Consider the following 18,588-nt stretch of genomic DNA (forward strand, 5'->3'; position numbering starts at 1 on the left):
CTTGTGGACAGTTTCTCCTTCCTTGTTCCAGGAGTAACCAGGGTTTAAATTCAGAGAGAGGGGAATGGAGGCCTCAGGACCGGATTAAATACTGATCTAGACAGCTAGAGCGGAGCCAGCAGGCCCAGCCAGCTACTCTTCTGGGGAGATACCATCAGCTATGACTTCCCAAGGGCACTGGAGGCAAATGGTTCTGCCTGGCCACTGCTGGCTCATCTATGACATTCTGCAGGAGGCAAGAGCCTCAGATGCAATTTGCTGTGTGCCTGTGGCTGGGCTAGGCTCTTTTTACATCAATTACGCTGTCTCATCATCACTAGAACCTTAGGAGATAATGATTATGATCTCCAATTGACATACAGGGCTCAGACAGGTGACTCACTCAAGGTCATGGAGCCGGCAGATAGCAGGCTGGGATCTGAGCACCAGCCCTTTCCTGCATCCACAGCTTTCCTCTGGGAGGCAGGTGCTTGTGGAGAAAGCAGCATCCATGCTTGTCCCTTCCCCAGCTCAGGGGCCAGCAGGAAAGCTCAGGGTACCATTCCGCTCTCTTCCAGTTCAGAGACGTCATGGAGATGCTTCTGCTTGCATGTGGCTCTGACGGAGGCCCTTGCACTGGAGCTGGGGAGAGCTGGTTAGTGCCATCAGAGGCCCAGAGGCTAAAGCCTGAATGCCCATGGGAATGGCCACCCTCTCTGCTGTAGTTATCTATGCCATTATGCCCTTGGGGGGTTTCTAATCTGCCAGACAGGGGCAAATGCCCCACAACTTTGCAGGCTTTAGGTAAAAATGCAAAGTTGGATGATGGCTGTCAAAGTATTAGGAAGAGGATGAAGTACCATCAAAGGTTAGAGGCTGCTCACTTACTCGGTGCCTCTTTGCTATTTTCCTACCACCCTCTCCGAAAAGCAAAAAGAAATTACTAATTCAACAGAGCTGCTCCCATTGCTTAAAAAATACAGCTGCTAGGGCCAGTGTTACGGTGTAGCATGTACAGCTGCTGCCTGCAGTGCTGGCATCTCATACGGGTGCTGATTTGAGTCTTGGCTGCTCCACTTCAATGGCCAGAGCTGAGCTGAAGCCAGAAGCCAGGAGATTCTTCTGGGCCTCTCACACAGGTGCAGGGTCCCAAGGCTTTGGGCCACCCTTCACTGCTTTCTCAGGCCAAAGGCAGGGAGCTGGAAGGGAAGTGGAGCAGCTGGGATATGAATCATGATATGGGATCCCAGTGCATGCAAGGCGAGGACATTAGCACTAGGCTACCATGCTGGGCCCCTGTTCCACCTCTAATCCAGCTCCCTGCTAATGGGCCTGGGAAAAGAAGCAGAAGATGGCCCAAGTACTTGGGCCCCTGTGCCTACATGGGAAACCCAGATGAAGGTTCACATTCCTAGCTCAGGCCTGGCTCAACCCTGTACATTGCAGTCATCTGAGGAATGAACCAGTAAATGGAAGATCTGTCTTACCCAGTCTCTCTGTAATTTTGCCTTTGTCTTTCAAATAAATCTGAAGAAAAAAGGAAAAGAAAAAAAAAAAACACCAAGGTTCCTTCCTCCTCAGCCCTCTTCCTTTTCTGGCTCCTTGATTGTGGGTCTTGAAGAGTCAGCAGTAAGAGAAAAAAGAACGAGAGAACAAGTGAGCGAGACAATGGAGAAGGCACGCACAGCACTATTTTCAGATGCGTAGTTCTATTCTGGTGATCTTCTGCCCTGAGGGATGGAAATCAGGACACTGAGTCTGAGTCTCCTCCTTGGCCGGCTCGACACATAACAAAACCGATGTTGCGAGTGGGAGAAGTCTCTCATCACAGAGAAAGTACAGGGAGCAGGCACGCATCCTGAGATGCCAGTTAGCATGCCCGCTTCCCACCATGGAGTAGCTGGGTTCGATTCCCTGCTCAGGCTCCTAACTCCGGCTTTCTGGGAGGGGGCGGTGATGACTCAAGTAACTGGGTCTTTGCCCTCCATGTGGGATGCCTGGATTGAGTCCCCACCTCCTAACTTCAGCCCTGGCCATGGGAAGGAAACCAGTGAATGGGAGTTCTTCACAATCCGGGAAATAAACGTGAAAAATAATAAGATATTTAGAGGTTGAGAAAGCCATCAGCCGTTGAGGGTAGTTAAGCTGCCGTGTCAGCCCTGACCTGGACAAGGCAGGATGGCCAGAAGTGCCTCAGTCCCTGTTGAAGAGCAGGGAGAAAATAACCCACTATTTTGGCTTTCACATCGATGAAAATGGGTAAAAACATCAGACAAAAAGGGTCCGCACACACACACGAGCTGGCCTTTCCCTCCCGTGGGCTGTCCTGGGCCACAGCCTCCAGGCTCCCGGTGCAGGCCGCTCACCCTTTTCACTCCCCCAGGCTGGTCCCTGACGCTCAGCTCCCAACCCACTGCTCTCAAGGTGAACCAGCAAATGGTACAAAACTCCAGGAATCATCTACCCACTATTTCCTGACAGGGGAAGCGACTTGTCCAAGTTCACAGGATGACCAGTAACTGGGAACCAATGGGCCTGGCCCTGCTTTCCCTCTGCTATTCATTACCTTCCAGCACATCTTTCCACCAGATCTTGACATATGAAGGAACTTAAAAAAAAAATGAATGGAAACTAAACTAAGTTTATACTTGTTACAAAAGACTTTGAAATCTTAGCATACCTGTATATTTTTACCCTGACTAAAGGCTTTTTCTTCCTTGAAGAAATTTATATTAGTTTTAGTTCAGTTGAAAAATATAATATACGCTTATTAATGAAAAAAACATATAAAAATCTTTTAAAAGGTCAAAGTAAAAAATATAGGTGCCCCTGCATATTAAAATCCCTAGAGCTGATCACTATCATGAATTCTTGTGATTTTCTCTAAAAATTTGAAGTGTTAAGACCAAGCTAGCTAAATCAATGATTTTTAGCTATTGTTACTTTAAAAGATTTGCTGATTTTCTTAAAGTAAATTATTTTGGTATTTCTCTAGTACTTCTGTAATTTTTTTTAAATTTATTTAAAAACAGAGACATGGAGATCGTTTATTTGTTGGGTCATTCCCAAATTGCTCACAAGAGCTGAGCTGAAGCCAGGCTAAAGCCAGGTACTAGCCATTATCACTGCTTCCCGAATGTGTGTTAGCAAGAAGCTGGAATTAAAAGTACACGCAGGCGTTCCAGGTGGTGTCCCACAGCTGTGCCACATGCCTGCCCTGTTCTTGTTGACTCTCTAAATGAGTGCTGGGCTGAGGTCAGAGGCTGGGGGTTTGCATCATACGAGACACAGAGATGAGTTAAGCACCTCGAGACAACAGTGCCCACTGGGGCCTATTAGCCAGGGATCAGGCAGGAACCCTTCCTTTCTGAGCTGAAGTTACAACACACATTTAAGCTTATAGGCCAAGGAGCCAGGCGGATATGGGATCTTAAAGCTGGTTCTACCTCTTCTAGGTGTGTGACTTTTGAGTTGTTCATTCCTTAACACTGCTCACTGTCACATTCCAACATTCCAGGCTCAGTAGATGCAAGTATTTGCAGAGTGAGCCAGTGGATGGGATGGGAGACATCTGTCTGTCTCTCCCTGCTTCTCCAACAAGTAAAATAACTTCTTCAATTAAAAAAAGCAATTTCCATAAAGAATACAGCAGGGACTGGCATGGTAGCCTAGTTCTTAAAGTTCTTGCCTTGCATGCACCAGGACCCAGATGGGCACAAGTTCACGTCCCAGCTGCTCCACTTCCCATCTAGCTCTCTGCTTCTAGACTGGGAAAGCAGTCGGGATTAGCCTAATGCCTTGGGACCCTGCCATGGGAAATGCATGGGAGACCCAGAAGAAACTCCCAGCTTCAGATTGGCTCAGCTCTGGCCATTGTGGCCACTTGGGAAATGAACCAGTGGGTAGAAGATCTTCCTCTCTGTAAATTTGATTTTCCAATAAAAATAAATAAATCTTTAAAAAAAATTTTTTTTAAAAAAAGAACACAACAAAAGGGCAGACATTGTGTCACAGCAGGTAAAGTCGGTGCTTGGTACTCCTGTACCCCAAATCAAAGAGCTTGCTTGACTACCACTCTGCTTCCAATCGTACTTCCTGCTAACACATCCCGGGAGGCAGGAGGTGAAGGCTCAAGTGCTTGGGCCGCTGACAATCACATAGGAGAACTCCGGCTTTGACCTGCCCCAGCCCTGGCTGTTGTAGGAATTTGGAAACTGAAACAATGAGTTATTAGATCTCCTGCTCTCTGCCTTTCAAGTAGGTGAAAAAATAAACAATTAAAATGTGGCTGGGGAACTTTAACTGTAAAACATTTTCAGAAAAAAAAAATCACAACAACACAGCAGAAACGGTAGCTATCATTATTACTGTTTGTCGTGATTTACCCCTGGCCCACTTGGAGGAAGGCCTACAGATCTATTACCTAGTATTCTAGAAACAGTCCAACTCAGGGCCTAATACTCCTCTGTGGGGGACTCCTGGGAGGAAGGAGGCCCAACTAGAAAGGTTTACCCACAAGTTAAATGCCCAGGAATTCCTCAGACCCACTGAATACAAGTGCAGGTGCCTTGCCCGCTCTCAGCCTGGGGGTCTGCCCCACACAGCTCCTGGCACAGCCAAGCTGGATCTGTGGCCAAAAGGATCATTTTCTTATCCAGACACGCCTCCAGGCTCAACCGCAACCAGTGTCCCAGACTGGCCCGGCAGTGAGGGCTGGCAAGGCGCAGGCCGCACAAAGTGCCCCTCTGCAGCCGAGTTCCAGGCCTTTCCTTCCAGTCCTTAGAGCACAATGAGAACATTATCACAGCCACTTCAGCCAGTGTCACGCTATCCACAGGCTAAAGGACAGCACGATAATACACTCCTCCCTGTGGCCAAGGTGCGGCAGGAGAAACCCAACACTGGCCCAAATGGTTGCTGGGCTGCAACATCTGAAATATATTTGTCTTATATGCTTCCCACCAGTCAAACTCCTATGTTACCCAATGTCACCAGCACATGGTACCCATATGGGATGCTGGCCCTAAAGGAGAAGGATTATGCCACTGTGCCAGCCCCTACCTCTCATTACTTCTTAAAGAAACCCAACTCTAATTAAAAAAAATCCTTACTGATATGGAACTGTATCACAAAACAACAATAAAAAGTAGCTTAAAAAAAGAAAGTGAACAAAAAAAATTACAGGAGAAACAAAGTTCTTACTGGGGTCCGGGTGGCGACACAGCACGTTAATCCTCTGCCTATGGCACCAGCATTCCACCTAGATGGCAGGTCTAGTCCTGGCTGCTCAATTTTCAATCCAGCTCAGGTTAGCCTGGGAGAGCAGCAGAGGATGGCCCAAGGCTTTGGCCCCTGTGCCTATATGGGAGGTTTGGAAGAAGCTTCTGGATCATAAATTTGGACTGACTGCTCTGGCACTTGCAGCCATTTAGAGAGTGAGCTAGTAGATCTCTTTTTCTGTGTCTTCCCATCTCTCTTTGAAACTCTTTCACATAACATAAACAAATTTTAAAACAAACAACACAACAAAAAATTTTCAAGCCAGTGCTGTGGTATTGCAAGTTAAGCCTCCATGTCAGGCCTGCGGCATTAGCATCCCCTTATAGCCACCAGTTTGAGTCCTGGCTGCTCCACTTCCGATCTAGCTCCCTGCTAAAACACCAGTGAAAACAGTGGAAGACAGCCTCTGTTTTCATAAATGCAACTTATTGGTTACCAGGTACATCACACAATCCAGAAACAGCGCAACCGGCAAAAGGATAGGGAGACGTATGTTGAGCTCAAAAGACAGGGTAGACATGCTGGCTGTGTGGTTTCCTATTGGAGTAGCTTGTATGAGAATTGCAATCATATGGGTGGACTTTGAATGCCAGGCTAAAATCTATCTGACATGCCAGAAATGTGGCTATATGAAAACTTCCATCAGGCAATTAAAGAAAACATTAATGACAGCCATGTGCTAGGAACTGTGTAGTGCTGCATGTCGGTATCTGAATCTTTCAACAGCACAAAGACATGGGCGTGGTTATTATCGCATCCGAGCGACTGTGGCCTCTGTACTAGTAAGTCACTAAACCCAGACCTGCTGACTCTGAGGCCCAAGTGCTGTCACAGAGCTCCACATGCTGGAGGCTGCAGAGAGATGAAAACAGGATTCCCACAGAGAGAGTGAACACGTCGAGACCAGCAGCCAGAGGTCTCAGCCAAGTCCCCCTCTTCTCAGCATGAGTTCCCAGTTGCCACTTCCAACCCTGTGCTGGCTTCCACACTCCCCTGGTCCATCTCCAGTAAGCCCTGCAGCCTCTCCCTCAGATGCCACACGAGGTCTGCTGGAGCGCCTAAGATTCTCACAGCCTCCCCAGCAGCCAGGTCCTAACCTGATGTTCCTAATTCTTTCAGTGTAAAAGAGCATCATGTTTTATATCAAACTGAGCTGGGATTAAACAGATCTGCCACTGGAAAACCATGCAGCCTTGGGTAGGTTGCTCAGTCTCCACAGGCTGCAGCTGGTTCTCCCATAAAATGGAAACAATAACATCTCCCTTGGAGGGTGCTTGCCTGGATTAGATGAGTCTCTACATAGTAACATGCCTGGCACAAAGCGAGTGTTAGGAAAATGTTACTTTTATTGCTATTGTCGCTTAGCTTTCAGACTCTCTCTCCTGCATCCTCGGGGATGGTTCATGTCCATGTTGAGAGGTGGGAGGAAGAAGAGGGACCCACAGGGACAACAATAATCCAGTGTGGCTTATGCTCCCTGCAGTGACTGCCTCCCATTTCTTTCTCCCATGCTCTATATATGAGACGCACACACATCACTGCTGGGGCTCCAGCCAAGGCCCCCTGCTCTGCTCCCTAGCCCCTTCTCTCCTTGGGTTCAAGCCTGCACTGTGTGCCTTCCTCAGTGAGTGCTTTTCCCAAACACTCCTTTTCTTTGAAGTAGCTAGACTCAAAGCTTTAGAAATCAGCTAATCCATTACTTCAAAAAAACAAAAATCGAAATTCATTTTTTTTTAATTTATTTTATTTTTATTGGAAAGGCGGATATACAGAGAAGAGACTGAGAGGAAGATCTTCCGTCCTATGATTCACTTCCCAAGTGAGTGCAACAGTCGATGCTATGCTGATCCGAAACCAGGAGCCTCTTCTGGGTCTCCCACACAGGTGCAGGATCCCAAAGCCTTGGGCCGTTCTCGACTGCTTTCCCAGGCCACAAGCGGGGAGCTGGATGGGAAGCGGGGCCGCCAGGATTAGAACCAGCGCCCATATGGGACACTTCACCCATGCGGGAGACCTGGAAGAAGTTCCTGGATCCTGGCTTTGGATCAGAATAGCACTGGCCGTTTTAGTCACTTGGGGAGTGAATCATCGAATGGGAGATCTTCCTCTCTGTCTCGCCTCCTCTCAACTTTCCAATAAAAATAAAATAAATCTTAACAAAAAAATGTGGGGAAGCCAAGACTCAATTCTAGGCACTCTGACATGGAATGCAGGTGTCCTAGGTGGCAGTTTAACCCACAGTGCCACAATATGTGGTCCTAAAGCAGTCATCTTAAAAAAAATAAAATTCTTGGGCCCCAGCACGGTGGCGCAAGTGGTTAATGTCCTCGCCTTGCACGCCCGGGATCCCATATGGGCGCCGGTTTTATCCCGGCAGCCCCGCTTCCCTTCCAGCTCCCTGCCTGTGGCCCGGGAAAGCAGTCGAGGACGGCCCAAAGCCTTGGGACCCTGCACCCGCGTGGGAGACCCGGAAGAGGCTCCTGGTTTCAGATTGGCATAGCATCGGCTGTTGCGCTCACTTGGGGAGTGAATCATCAGACGGAAGATCTTCCTCTCTGTCTCTCCTCTCTGTATATCCGCCTTTCCAATAAAAAAAATAATAAAAATAAATCTTAAAAAAATAAATAAATAAAAAATAAATAAAATTCTTGTTGGGCCCCACATAATGGCTCAATCAGCTAATTCTCCCCTAGCGAGTGCCAAGACCCCATATCAGTACCAGTTCATGTCCTGGCTGCTTGCTCCACATCTTACTCCCTGCTTGTATCCTGAGAAAATAGTACAGATGGCCCAAAGCTTTGAGACCCTTGTATTCACATGGGAGACCAGGAAAAAGCCCCTGGCTCCTGGCTTTGGATTGGCTCGGTTCTGGCCAGTTATAGATACTTGGAGAGTAAACCAGCGGATGAAAGATCTTTGTCTCTTTTTTCTCTGGTTGTGCAAGAGAAAATCTGATCTGCCTTTCCAATATAAATAAAAGAAACCTTTAAAAAAAAGTTCTTGCATAATTAAATTTGAACCAAGCAGGCCTTCGCCTAACCAAACTGCAGACACTCACCAGCGTGCCTCCCAGGATGTGCGCTGTGCTCGAACTCAGCTGTTTTCTCTGAATGCTACCCAAGATCGTAGCTTCTCCTGGGCATTCTGGGTCTGTGCTGTCACCCCGTGCTCCTCTTCCCTTACGGCCCCTCAGCCCTCAGAGACACTTCCACAGCTGGCTGGCTAACGGTAAATCCGAAACAGAGCCCTGACCTTGGCCACAAATGTGTACACACCTGCACATCCTCCAGCCCCCTGAAGGCCACAATCAACGGGGTGACCAGGAAAGGCAGAGGAAGGGAGGATCCAAGAGCTGGGCCTCGCACACAGTGAGGGGCGAACCAAGAGCAAGGCAGACTGAGAGGCGGCGGATAGAGAGGCATAGAGACAGACTGAGTCAGATAGGCAATGAGGACACTGGGTCACATAAGCTCCCAGTCAGCTCATCCCTATCCCCTCCAGGGGATTGGAGCCAGCAACAAGTGCAGTAGATCCCAGAGCCCAGGACCAGCAGCAAGTTGAAGCTGTGGAGCAAAAGCTTGGCTCATCACTAGAAGGGCTCCAAGCTCCTGTTTCCAAGGTCTCCTGGGCTCATGTCTGGCTCTGCTCCTGGACAGGGATACAGCAAGGCAGCCAGGACTGGCAGGTGAGGAAGCAGCGAGGCTAGTACAGTTTCCTGACGTGGCCATCACAAGACACCTGCTTGGAAGACAGAAGCCGCCCTGTGGCTGCTGACACCTTTCGTCTATGTGGATCTTCTGGCTCATTTCTAATGGCCTCATGCTCCTGATCTCATTTCATCTGTAGCACAAGCCAGGAAAGAAGAGGTCTGGGACTATTTCCTCCTTCCTGCTTTGCCCTGAGGGTCCCTCTGGAGCCATCCTACAAGCAGCCAGCTCAGAGCCAGGCACGCCACAGGGGTCACAGGGAGGTCCCTGGGCCGGGCTTGTTCACTGTGACTGTCAGGAGCTGGGTGTGACTAGGAGTCACACGGCCCAGCATCATTCCAGGATATTCCCCCAGGGCCTCCCTCTGCCCTTGCTTACATCTAACACTTGGTACCCAATGACCATCTCACCCCTCGCCAGGAGCTGTCAGGTAAGGCCTAAGCCATGAGTCACCCAGGGAACCCTCAAGAAGCACCCCGTGCTGCCTGCAAGAGAGCATGGGCCTACGGGAATCGGAAAACCTGGGTTCTGGTCCTGGCCCTGCCACTTACCAGCCAGCATCACTCCACCTCCCCATCCTTGTTTTTATAACCGTCAAATGGAAGCAATCATACCTATCTCTTGGGGTTGCTGGGAGGATTAAATGCAATTGAGAAATCCAACTGTTATTTATAGAAAAAGAAATCATTCTGATTATCACGAGCAATTGAAAGAGGGCTGGACCAAGTACAGGAGTCTGGGCTCTCCTGATTTCACCTGCATGGCCCTGGGCATGGGCCATAGGGCTATAAGGCCACAGCACTCCCTGGGCCACACCTCCAGGGCAAGAATCCTGGTGTGGGTGGGATGCTGTTTTCTCTTGACTGTCTAGATATTGGTGTCCCATGCTGACTTGCAACCCAGAAATCTTACCCAGGGGAGCTAGTCAGCTCTCAACAATGGGAGCCTTCCAGGCACCCCACCCCTTCTACCCACTCCCCAGGGGGCTCTCTTCAGAGCTTCCACTGCTCTGCTCTAAGAGGGAGGGGCCTCTGGGAGTAGAACCCAGGATAGACTGCCCAGGTCAGCCTTGCCAGTGGCAAACCCCAGCACACTTGGACTCCCTCTTCACGCTGGGGAGGGCTGACTCTGATGGCCCTGTCTATTAACAGCTGCTTCTCCCAGGATGGCCCTAACGATACCAGGCCCCACTCCCCCCTCCCTGGAGGAAGCAGCTCAGCACAGCCCTGGCTGAGCTCACTGAGGTGAATTAAATATTCAACACGCAAGACCCAAGCCCTCGGTGCGGCAACAGCGGCACATTCTCACTGCACAGACAATGCTTTCAGCCCAGCTGTCACTCTTCCAGCTGTGGCAGGCCAGGCTTCCCTGCCCCCAGCTCACACTCCTGGGTAGGAATAAAAAATGGCAATGATGGCCTCTTCCCAGCAAACTCCTGGTTCCTTGTGGCCTTCCTCTAACCCCAGTCTGGAAGGCTCCAGGGAGCTGGAATGCTCAAGTGGTAGCATCTGCCGCACTGAAACAGGTCTACAAGCAGCCAGGCGAGGGTCTAGGCAGCCTAGCCCCACCTAGGGGCCTGGAGGCTCCCACTGGGAGGGGCACAGCTGAGGCCCTGAGACCCCTGGGGCAATGAAGAACTGGATATTACTGGGTGTGAGAGCTGGCTGACTTGCTCTTCAGATTAATATAAATCATGGAGTTAGCTCAGCAGACCTCAGATCTCACAGAAGGGAAAAGAAAGCCTGGGGAGAGGGGGAACAACTTACACAGGGTCCTTGGGTGAGAACAGCTCAGCCTAGACTCCAGGCTCTCTGTACCCCACTTCCTCCAAGACCCGCCACCCCCCACAGAGATGATTCCTCCTCAGGCCAAGCCACGGTGCGCTGTGTGGACCAGGGACCACTTTCACAGGGAGTACCTTCCGTTCCTGGTCCTGCCCACCCCTCAGAGAGCTGGACCAAGGCCTGTGGGTTCCAGCTCAGCTGTGCAGTTTGATTGGATACAGCCTGAGTCTGGCTGCTTCTCTGCACCTTCATCTCAGCTGTCAAATGGGGGTTTGAGAACCGCCAACCCAGATGACATCATCCACGTGGAGGGGTCCATAAGCAGAGAAATGCTACCCACCATCAGGGGTCATGAAAATGATGAGAGGTCTGAAGATGCTACAGAGCGTATGAGGCTGTGCTAGACACATGCTCAGGAGAGGCCAGGGTCCTGCCCAGGCCATCCCACTGACCTTGACCCATCCTGAGACCAAGAGCTGCAGGTCAGACCCCCCCGCCTGCTTTGTTTTGTGTGTACATGTACGCACACACACAAGTACAGGTGTGTGTATGCATACCTGGCACTCCTCTAGGGCGGCAATCTGCCCAACTGGTCCAGGAGGGCAGCATGACACTGCAGGAGGTCACGTGACTCCGGGGTCAGGTCACTGCCTCCCAGAGTCCTCCCTTCATGCCAGCCTTGATCCCCACCCCGGAGGCCCAGGCTCCTCTGGGACCTTTACCTTGTACTTGGCTGCGAGCAGCTCGGTGGCTTGCTGTTCCCGCCGCAGGTCTTCCAGCATCTTCTCCTTCTCCTCCAGCAGTTTCTGCTTCTCCTCGCTCACCAGGCTGCGGTCATCGCGGATGGCCGCCTTCTCCTCCTCCAGCCGCTCCTTCTGCTCCTGCAGGTAATTCTCCATGTTCTTCTCCAGGGCCGACTCCAGGACGGGCTGGGGTGGCCGGTGGTTGTTGTTGTTGTCATCCTCCTCCTCCGCCACCCAGGCCTCGATCACAGACCCCTCAGGGTAGCCAGCCGGGGCGGAAGCAGCCTTCTTCCTGCGGCTGCTCTTCCGGCGGGGCCTCTTGCCCAGCATCCCCTTCTTCTCCAGCTGGGCCTTCAGGCGGGCAATCTCCTCCTGGAACTCCCGCAGCAGCGTGTCCTTGGGGTCCTCGTTCACCCTGGGCTTGTTCTTGATGTTCTTGGCACGGTTGGCAAAGCGCAGGGTGGAGAGGCTCTCGTCGTAGCTGTGGGAAGCAGGCCCTAGAGTGGCCACCATGATGGTTTTGGCATTGCCCCCCAACGAGTCCTGGAGCAGCCGGGTCAGCTTGGAGTCCCGGTAAGGAATGTGGGAGCTCCTGTTGCCCGCCAGGGCGGCGATCACATTGCCCAGGGCGGATAGTGAGAGGTTGATCTTGGAGGCTTCCTTCGGCCTCTCTCCACCACTGGTGCCACCACCACCACCAGTGCTACCTGCATTGTTACCACCACCAGCTGACTGAGAGGCTGTCCCTCCGGCTGCATTAGGGCCTGCCTTGTTTTGTCTCTCGCTGCCAGCCAGATCCACCAGGTTGAGTTTGCCCACCCGGATGTGCTCTTGGCCGTCAGAGCCACGCTCGCTGCACTCCACCGTGATAACAAAGATGGCATGCGAGCGGGAGCTGACCTCGTTCATATGGGTGCTGCCCACAGCCCGGGCCTGGTTGCCCAGGTTCATCACGTGCTCGATCTCTTTGACATTCTTGGTGACGAAGGAGGACAGGTCCTTGATGTAGACTCCGGTCTCGGGGTTCTCCTTCAGCTCCAGCCTCTTGCCCGGCTCCTTGGAGAGCAGATCTCGGATTTCCTCCTGGTAGATCTCCAGGTAGGAGGCCCGGACCAGGTACTGCTGGTTCTGGGAGCGCGAGATGTGCGTGAAGATGTGTTCAAAGGCGTTCGGGATGACCCCACGCAGCTCCGGCTCCACCCACGTGCCCTGCATGGTGTAGGTCTTGCCCGTGCCCGTCTGGCCGTAGGCGAACACGGTGCCGTTGAAGCCCTGCAGGACCGAGTCGATCAGGGGCCTCACCGTCTCGTCATACAGGTCAGCCTGCTTGGAGCTGGCATCATACACGGCGTCAAAGGTGAAAGTCTTGGGCAGTTCCCCCGGCGCTGCGCGGGGGTTCCGCAGAGTCACCTGGCCCAGTTTCACATCCATGGTCAGGATCTGCTCGTGACCCGCGGCCTCCTCCTTCCTGCTCAGGGGGCGGCACCGGGCCACCACCTTCAGGGCCTCGCTGGCCTTGGTCTTACTGGCCATCTCGACTCTTCTACTCTGCGCGCTCTGCCCACTCCTTGCGCCCTAGGTCGGGATCCGCGGGGCGGGAGGTGGGGGCGCCCAGACCCCGGGGGGCGCAGCGCTTTAATCCCACATGCAGCCCCCCTAGGGTGGGGATGCTGGGGGACGGGGCCCACTACTACCGCTGCTGCTGCTGCTGCTGCTGCAGTCCGGGCCGCAGCTGGCCGTGTCCGCTCCGCCGCTGCACCGGCTGGCTCGGCACAATCAAGCAGAATCCCGGGGCAGCCGAGGGAGCAGCGCTGGCCCAGAGGCAGCGCCTGGAGCCCGCCCCATGGCCCAGGGCAGCAGGGAGCGCGGCCGTAAACAGCCGCGGCAACAATGAGATAAAGGAAGAGGGGAGCAATGGGATGGGGGGTGGGCGGCAGAGCTGTCTTCGCCTCCGCCTCCTTCCTCTACGGATCCATGGCGCGACCGGGGAGCCGGGCTGTGGGGTCGCGGCCCTCCCTCGCGAGCGCCGAGGCTCACCTGGGGTCCTGCCCCCGCGCCGAAGGACCATTCATCGCAGCCCGCGCAGCTGCGGCTGCCTCTGCCCGCGCCACAGCCACGGGCGCCGCCGCCGCCGCGGGAGGATGAGAGAGAAAAACAGAAGGGGATGGGGCGGAGCAGCGGCGGCTGTGGAGTGATGTTGCTGCCGCCGCGCTGCGGCCCCGGCGAAGGCTCCCGGCTGGGGTGGGGCGAGGGGCGGCGCCGCGGGGCGGGGCGCGCGGGCGCGGCCGGGCGCCGGGTAGGGAAGCTGGGGCGCACCGTCCGTCCCTCGGCCGCCGCCGCCGCCGCCGCCGCCGCTCGGCCCCGGGGAGGTGACGGGCGCTCGGTCCCGCCCACCCGCGCGCGACCAGCATGCCGGGAGTTGTAGTCCCGCCTTTGTTAGCCGGCGCGGCAGGTTGCGGCGCCCTCGCGCGCGCGTGCGTCGGGGCGGTCTTCAGCACAGGGGGCGAGCCCTCAGGGGACGTTGAGATCGGCTCCCCGCCCCTCCCCGGGCCACGCCTTTTCTGTCAGTAGATGTTGCGCACACCGTCCCACTGCTTCCCACGTCAGGACGCCCCCGGTCTCCAGGAGCCTAGCTCCTAAATGTTTCTTGGCTCTGCGTCCCGTTTCCTGCTCTGGCCGCCCCTTTCTGTCTGCTGGAGGCGCGTCCCTCCTCGCCGGTGTCGGCACCAGCGGCCGGGTAGGTCCGTTGCTCCGCCGCCTCCCCGGGGGCTGGCAGAGCCTCGCCCGACTCTCAGCGGCCCCTGTCCTGTTTCCCTGCGCACCTGTGCCTGCACCTGTCGTATCCCAGGGCCCATTCTGGGAGCCGCACCCTGTTGTCCTCAAGGAGCACCACCAAGAGCGCGTTCTACTACCTGCGTCTTGGAGCCTTTGGCCAGAGACCCAGTCACCTGTGCCAACTCGGTGCCCTGCCACTTGGACCTCCGTGAATCTGGCCCTGATCAGTGGGTGTTTTTCTCATAGCAGAAACAGGCATTGAATTTCCGTAAAACCCAACCCGGATTTCAGTTCCAAATCTGCTTTGCTCCAGCCCTCCTTTCCTCATCACTTTGAAAGACGCGGTGATTCCTTCCTAGGGTGAGTGGGCAGCTGGGCAGGTGGGGCAGTGAGAAGCTGATTGCCTGCACACTGGAAGACCAGGCTCTGTGCCCAATGCTGCTTTCTGTGAGTTTCCCATCACCCCCATCCCACCCTGCCAGGATGCAAGCTAAGTGTAATTCTTCGTTATTATTTTTGAAGGATTTATTCGTTGACTTGAAAAAGCACAGATAGGGAAGACAGACATTGTCCGCCTTCTGGTTCACTCTCCAGGCAACTATGGCTGGGGCTGGGCCTCTCCGAAATGGAGAGCCAGGAGCTTCTTCCGGGTCTCCCAGGGGCCCAAGCACTTGGGCTATCCTCCACTGCTTTCTTAGGCACATTAGGGAGCTGGATAGACAGTGGAACAATTGAGACTTGAACTGGTGCCCATATGGGATGTCAGCATCACAGGTGGTAACTTCACTGGCTAAGCCACAGTGCTATTTCCAAGTGTAATTGTTCAAGTGCAAGACAAAATCAGAACCCTCTCCATGGTGCATTGTGCACTGTGCAAAACTGTCTGTGTGAGAACTGGAGGGGCGGTACCATCTCCCTGAAACCCCAAGGCCCCAGAGGAATCCTCCCTGCCAAGTGTTTGCATTCCTGTTCCAAGAGGGTCCAGCTGTGAGGCTCTTCAGCTCCACACATCCACACACCGTTGTCCCTGCCTGCTTGTCTTCCCTAGGGCTGCGATGCCAGGTAGAGAGGGCGTGAGGCTTGGCTGGGGGCGCACTGGTGGTGCAGTGCCTTGACCTGCAGGCACCTGCTCTTGTTCAGGCTCCCCCTGCCTGTGAGTAACTTGGCTTTGGGGATGGCCAGTGGGCAGGGCCTTGGCTTTGTAGACACACTTCTCTTGGCTCTGGCAGCCTGACTTCTGAATGAACTGTCTGGCTCTTGAGTCAGTTCCTTGTTGCACTTGGCTTTGGATTCTGAGCACCCTTCTCTCTGCTTTGGCAAACACAGCTAGATAAAAGGACTCTTCGTTGTAAGTAAGTAAGATTATTTTTAAAAAAATAGATAAATAAACAATTTTTTTAAACGACTCTTTGTAACCCCTGTAATCCCACCTGGCAGAGTGGGTGTCCGCATCTTCCTCTAGGGGAGAGAGAGTGGAATCTATGGTTTATAAGATATGCAACTGTGAGTCTCCTAACTTCTCTGAGCAACCCTTTTCCCAATGGGATATGCGAGTACAAGGATGCTTACCTTATGCACTGGACCCACCTGAGGATTAAGTGGCGATGTGAATGAAAAGACATTGAAGCCACTCATGAAACAGTAGTTTTCCCTCCTTTGCATTCAAAGCTATTCATAATCTATATCTTCTTTGTTGTTTCTGATTGTCATTTGAGGCACACACAGAGCTCCCATCCGCTGGATCCCATTCGCTGGATGCGCACAGCAGCTGGAGCTGGGCCAGGCTCAGGCAGGCTGCTAAGAACTCAGCCCTGCATCAAGACCTTCAGTCGTCATCAGCTGTTGCCTCCCGGAGTGCTCCAGCAGGCAGCCGGAATCCAGGGCAGAGCTGAGACACAGACCCCAGCACTCAGATCTGGATTGTGCCATCTTAACTGTAAAACCAAAACCCAAACCCTCCGTGTCTTCCTTCACAGCATCGTCTAACCGTTCATCTGCCCTTGTGTACACTTGCCCCTCCAGGCTCTCTCAGGTCTATGAAACCCACCTGGGTATTTCGTGTTTCCTTATTTTCGTCCATACCGAAAGCATCCTCCTCATTGTTGATTGCTGCCCACCCCGCCTCGTCCCCCTTTGTTATGCAGCTCCATCCTGGAGGGGTTCTGCTCCCACCACTCAGCAGGGACTTCTCTCCCCAGGTCATCCGTGTGCTTGCTGGTGCCAGCTCCTGGGTCCCTCTAGATGGCTGCATGGGGCATGCTCTATCCCTCCTTCCACATAAAACGCACTTCCCATGGCATCCACAGTCTACACTGTTCTGGATTCCTGTAACTCCTGTAAGTTCTGCTCGTTTGCCTGTCTCTTCAACCGGCTGCGCTTCTTCCGTCCCAGCATTAGGATGCTGGGGTTTACGCAGGGTTGGTGCTCTGTACTTTGTTGGTCCAGGGACACCCCGCGGTGTCACTGCAGCTTAGTGCTTCTATTATTGCCTAAATGACTCCTAAACTGGTATCCAGAGCCCCGGCTGCTCCTCTAAGACTGTCATTCCACTTCTGGAATGGACACAGCCTCCTGGTGGCTCCCAGGAACCTGAAATTCTACTCAATAAAACTGAACTCATCACTCCTCCCTCGAGATTAGCTCCTCCGAAACAGGCCTCTTCCCTTGTAAACAGCCCCTCCCCCAGGCCCCATGATATACAACCCCAGATTCCTGCACATTGCTCGGCTCTGTTCCCTGCTTATCCACCTGTACAGCCACTATCACAAGCTCCATCATCTCCTCTGGCCATGGCAGGGAGCCTCCAGTCTGGTCTCCCACAAGTCTGCTCTTGCAGACTCTTTACAAATCAGTTTTCTTTCTTTTTTGAATTTTATTTTTAATATTGTTTGCATAGTTGAGAAGGATATATGCCCATATGGGCCTCGGATTAGGGTGGGGAGAGTTGGCTATGGCGAGAGGGGGTGGGACACATGTGTCAGTCTTTTTTTCCTCCTGTGTCCGTAGGGGAGGAGGAGAGGAGAGCTGCTCCTTGCTGCCAAAATACATTCACACCTGAGGATGGGAGACAGTCCTTTGATGATGCCTTAGAGACCTTGCTGTGGGGAAGAGTGTTAACACCCTCAGAACCACCGAAAGCGATTTCAGTAGCCCTGAGATGTTGTCAGTTTAGTTGCTCCAGGGTTGAGAAAATATTTCTAAGGTCTACTAGTTGGTAAAGTCTACCTTAGTACATCTGCAGACCCAAGAACATGCTGCAAATGTTAGCAGGCCAGCGAATTATCCAACCTGTTCTACTTTGCAGTAGGAGGAGGCAGTTGACATTTCCCGTTGGCCCAGATGAGGTGGCTGTCATGTCCACTGTGGGCATCTGGGCGTGCGGGCCAGCATCTGGTGTCCATATGGGATACTGGCACTGCAAGCAGTGACTCAACCAGGTGTATCACAAAGCTGCCCACCCAGAACTACTCTTTCCCCGTGATCCTGTAGCTCAGCACTGCTCAGCTGAGTCTGACTTGGATTGTGGCTAATCATGTCTGTGTATCCTGCACTGGAGCTGAGATCTTTGTCTTTGCTTGTCTTCCTCCATATCTAGCATAGTATTGTCTACACTTCACGTCAGGAGAGACCAGTAAGTGAATGAAAGAATGTTCAGAGAACTTTAAGGGAAAAAAAAGTGAGGTGGTTCTGGTACAATGGCTCAATTGGCTATTCCTCAACTTCAATCCAAGTGCAGGACTCCATATGGGTCCCAGTTCTTGTCGTGGCTGTATCACTTCTGATCCAGTTCCTTACTTATGCCTGGGAAAGCAGTAGAGGTTGGCTCAAAGCCTTGGGACCCTGCACCTGCATGGCGGACCTGAAAGGAACTCCTGGCTTCCGGCATCAGATCAGCCCAGCTTTAGACACTGTGGCCATGTAGGGAGTGAACCAGTGGGTGGAAGATCTTTCTCTGTCTCTTCTTCTCTCTCTAAATCTGCCTTTCCAATAAAAATAAATGAGTCTTAAAAAAATTGTGAAGTGAGACAAAGAAGTGACTATAGTAAATCCTTGAATCTGTAAAGCAAATGACAACCAATGAACACATTTGTTAGTCACTTGACTCTCACACATACTCCAGGAAGGAGGAAACTTCAGTATCGCTGTACTGTAAAAAAGGCCCCAAGGAGACAGTGCTGTGGCACAGCAGCTAAAGCCTCTGTTTGTGACTCTGGTTTGAATCCTGGCAGCTCCACTTCTGATCTGACTTCCTATTAATGTGCATGAGGAAGCAGTGGAGGGTGGCTCAAATATCTGGGTTTCTGCAGCCATGTGGGAGAC

General features: G+C 52.7%; 1 protein-coding gene across 1 annotated transcript in view; it reads right to left on the reverse strand.

Annotated features, from left to right (window-relative positions):
- Positions 1 to 13,646, reverse strand: part of KIF3C (kinesin family member 3C) — a 36,813-nt gene extending 23,167 nt beyond the window's left edge. Inside the window, exon 1 of the mRNA XM_040992938.1 lies at positions 11,473 to 13,646. Coding sequence (XP_040848872.1) covers positions 11,473 to 13,026 — 1,554 coding nt within the window. The 5' untranslated portion in view covers positions 13,027 to 13,646. The remainder of the gene's footprint in view (positions 1 to 11,472) is intronic.
- Positions 13,647 to 18,588: the final 4,942 nt, after the last annotated feature.

The sequence above is a fragment of the Ochotona curzoniae genome, unplaced genomic scaffold (genome assembly GCF_017591425.1).
Source record: "Ochotona curzoniae isolate NIBS_2020 unplaced genomic scaffold, NIBS_Ocur_1.0 contig_883, whole genome shotgun sequence".
Lineage (NCBI taxonomy): Eukaryota > Metazoa > Chordata > Mammalia > Lagomorpha > Ochotonidae > Ochotona > Ochotona curzoniae.